The sequence below is a fragment of the Monoraphidium neglectum genome, assembly GCF_000611645.1.
Source record: "Monoraphidium neglectum strain SAG 48.87 unplaced genomic scaffold scaffold02124, whole genome shotgun sequence".
In the NCBI taxonomy this organism is placed as follows: domain Eukaryota; kingdom Viridiplantae; phylum Chlorophyta; class Chlorophyceae; order Sphaeropleales; family Selenastraceae; genus Monoraphidium; species Monoraphidium neglectum.
The window spans coordinates 8,651-10,896 of NW_014011504.1; the positions used below are offsets into that span (position 1 = coordinate 8,651).

General features: G+C 69.3%; 1 protein-coding gene across 1 annotated transcript; it reads right to left on the bottom strand.

Moving 5' to 3' along the window:
• Positions 1 to 286: 286 nt before the first annotated feature.
• MNEG_9950 (hypothetical protein) lies at positions 287 to 1,697 on the bottom strand (the record flags this gene model as incomplete). The annotated part of the gene is made up of 3 exons (XM_014041579.1): positions 287 to 791; positions 1,150 to 1,231; positions 1,520 to 1,697. The coding sequence occupies 3 exons, from the start codon at positions 1,695 to 1,697 to the stop codon at positions 287 to 289; spliced, it is 765 nt and encodes a 254-aa protein (XP_013897033.1).
• Between the last annotated feature and the right edge of the window lie 549 nt (positions 1,698 to 2,246).

Genomic DNA, 2,246 nt, shown 5'->3' on the forward strand with positions numbered 1-2,246 from the left:
GCGCCGTCGCGCCGCGGCCCCTCAGGCGCGCCTGCGGCCCTTGCCCTGCGCAGGGTTGTTGGAGTTAGGGCCGGGCGGGGTGGGCTGCGGGAGCGGGCATGCCTATCTGACCTGGCTTCGGATTTGAGGAAGTAGCGACGCATGAGCGCCCCCGAGAATTTTCAGATGTCGAGGGAAGCGTCGACGTGCGGCAGAGCCCGATCGTGCACTCAGTAGAGCCGCACGGACGACGGGCCCGGCCGCCAGAGGCGGCCCAGGGACATGCGTGCCCCGCACACCTCGGATCTCACTGCGCGCCAGGGGCCCCTCGCCCGAGCAGGCTGCCAATAAAAGCCACGTCACCCACCTTGAACACGGGCGCGGCGGGCGCCTCCTCCGCTGCGGGGGCCGGCGCGGCCTCGGCCACAGCTGGCGCGGCGACGGCGGCGACAGGCGCAGCCTCCGCCGCCAGCACAACCTCCTCCGCGGCCGGCGCCGGCGCCGGCGCGGCCTCGGCGGCGGGCTCGGCCGCGAGCGCCGCGACGGCGGGCTCCGGCTCGGGCGCCGCAGCCACCTCCGCCGCGACCTCGGGCGCCTCAGGGATGACGTCCTCGGCCGCGGGCGCGGCAGCGGCAGGCGCAACAGCAGCGGCGCCTACGACGACCTCGTGGGCGGCTCCCTCCCAGTCGTCGGTCACGGCCACGGGGCCGGCCTCCGGGATGGAGAGCACGAGGTTGGCGGGGGTGGGCTGCCACTCCAGGACCTTGCCGTCCTCGGGGACGCGGATGATGTACTTGTACTCGACGCTCGAGCTGAGGGTGGGAGTGTGTTCCCGGGGGTTGAGGTTGTTGTGGGGTGCGCGTGAGTGCGTCATTGTGGTGTGACTGCGTGCGTGTTTGCGAGTGAGTGACTGTGTGTGTGTGTGTATGTGTGTCCATGCCCATGGTTGGGCATGGGAGTCAAGGAGGGCAGCATCGGCGCGGGGCCCAGTGCGGCAGCGGGCAGGGGCCGGCGCAGCCTGGCGGCAAGGCGGGTTAGAGGGACGACTGGGATCGATTCGAGGCCGGCTGCGAGCTGGCGCCCCTGTAGAGGGGGCGCAAGGGGCGGTTGGGGCCGCCGGCGTGTGGTGGGTGCCGGCGGGCGCCCCGGGCGCGTGCCCTCGCAGCGCACCCGACTGGGACCTCGGCCTCTGCCGTCCAGACGTCGCCCTCGGTCCAGTTGAGGGGCACAGCGGACGTCGCATCCCACTCGCCTGCGTCGGGAAGGGGGGGCATGGCAGCAGGTTAGCGTCGGCCCTGTCGCAAGTCAAACGCCCGGCTGGCACAGAGGCAGCTTGTGGGATGGGGGCTGCGCGCTCTCCGCGCGAAGCGCGGCTGCAGGCCCCTGCGAGGCAGGGACCTCCGGCTTTCAGGCGCATCCGCAGGCTCGGGCGCGGCCGCCGCCGTCGCAGATACTTATAGACCGCCCAACCGACAAGAGGCCGCCACCGCCGGCCGCGGCGTCGCTCGAGGAGGGCGGCCGGCTGCGCGACCTGGCTCACCCAGGACGGGGCTGGAGCCAACGAGAGCGACCTCAGTGCCAAACTCCACATGGAGGGGCAGCGTGAACGAGACCTTGGCAGTGGCCGCGCGCGGCACGATCCGCGAAGCGGCGCGGCGGGAGGTGGCCGCGGCCGCGGAAGGGGCGCGGAGGCCCATACGGAGGGACGCCTGGCTCATATCTGCGCGGAAAGCATGGAAGGGGATCGGATCAGACGGTGCGAGACCGCTGGGTGGGCGTGTCGCGAGCTTGGCGGCAAGGCGTTGTCATGGCCTTCAACCGCTCTGATCGCAACGCTCCAATGCCCGTCAAGCCTCGCCAAGGACGTACAAACCTGCTGTTGAGTGCCGGCTGGGCTGTGAGGGTCGTTAAGAGGCGAGATCACCGCTGTCGGTGTGAATCAAGCAGAGGTGAGCCGCAATGTGCATATGTATATGATCAAGATACCGAATATGGATTCAGACGGTGAGTGGCGTCGGGAAGCTGGAGGCGCAAGTCCCGCAATGATTCAACGAGGACAGCTTGGGTGCGCCAGATGACACCCGATACTGTACCATGACAGCATGCCGCCTAATACTTCCATACACCTTAGAATGATCCGCTACTATTCAGAGCGACAGCGTCAAGGGCTGCGCGGGCTGCGCAAGCTCGATGCTGCTGGTGCTGTGATCGTGATGACTGAAGTTCAAATCTTGAGCCGCCGTGGGCAACGCCCGCCGTAACGGCGG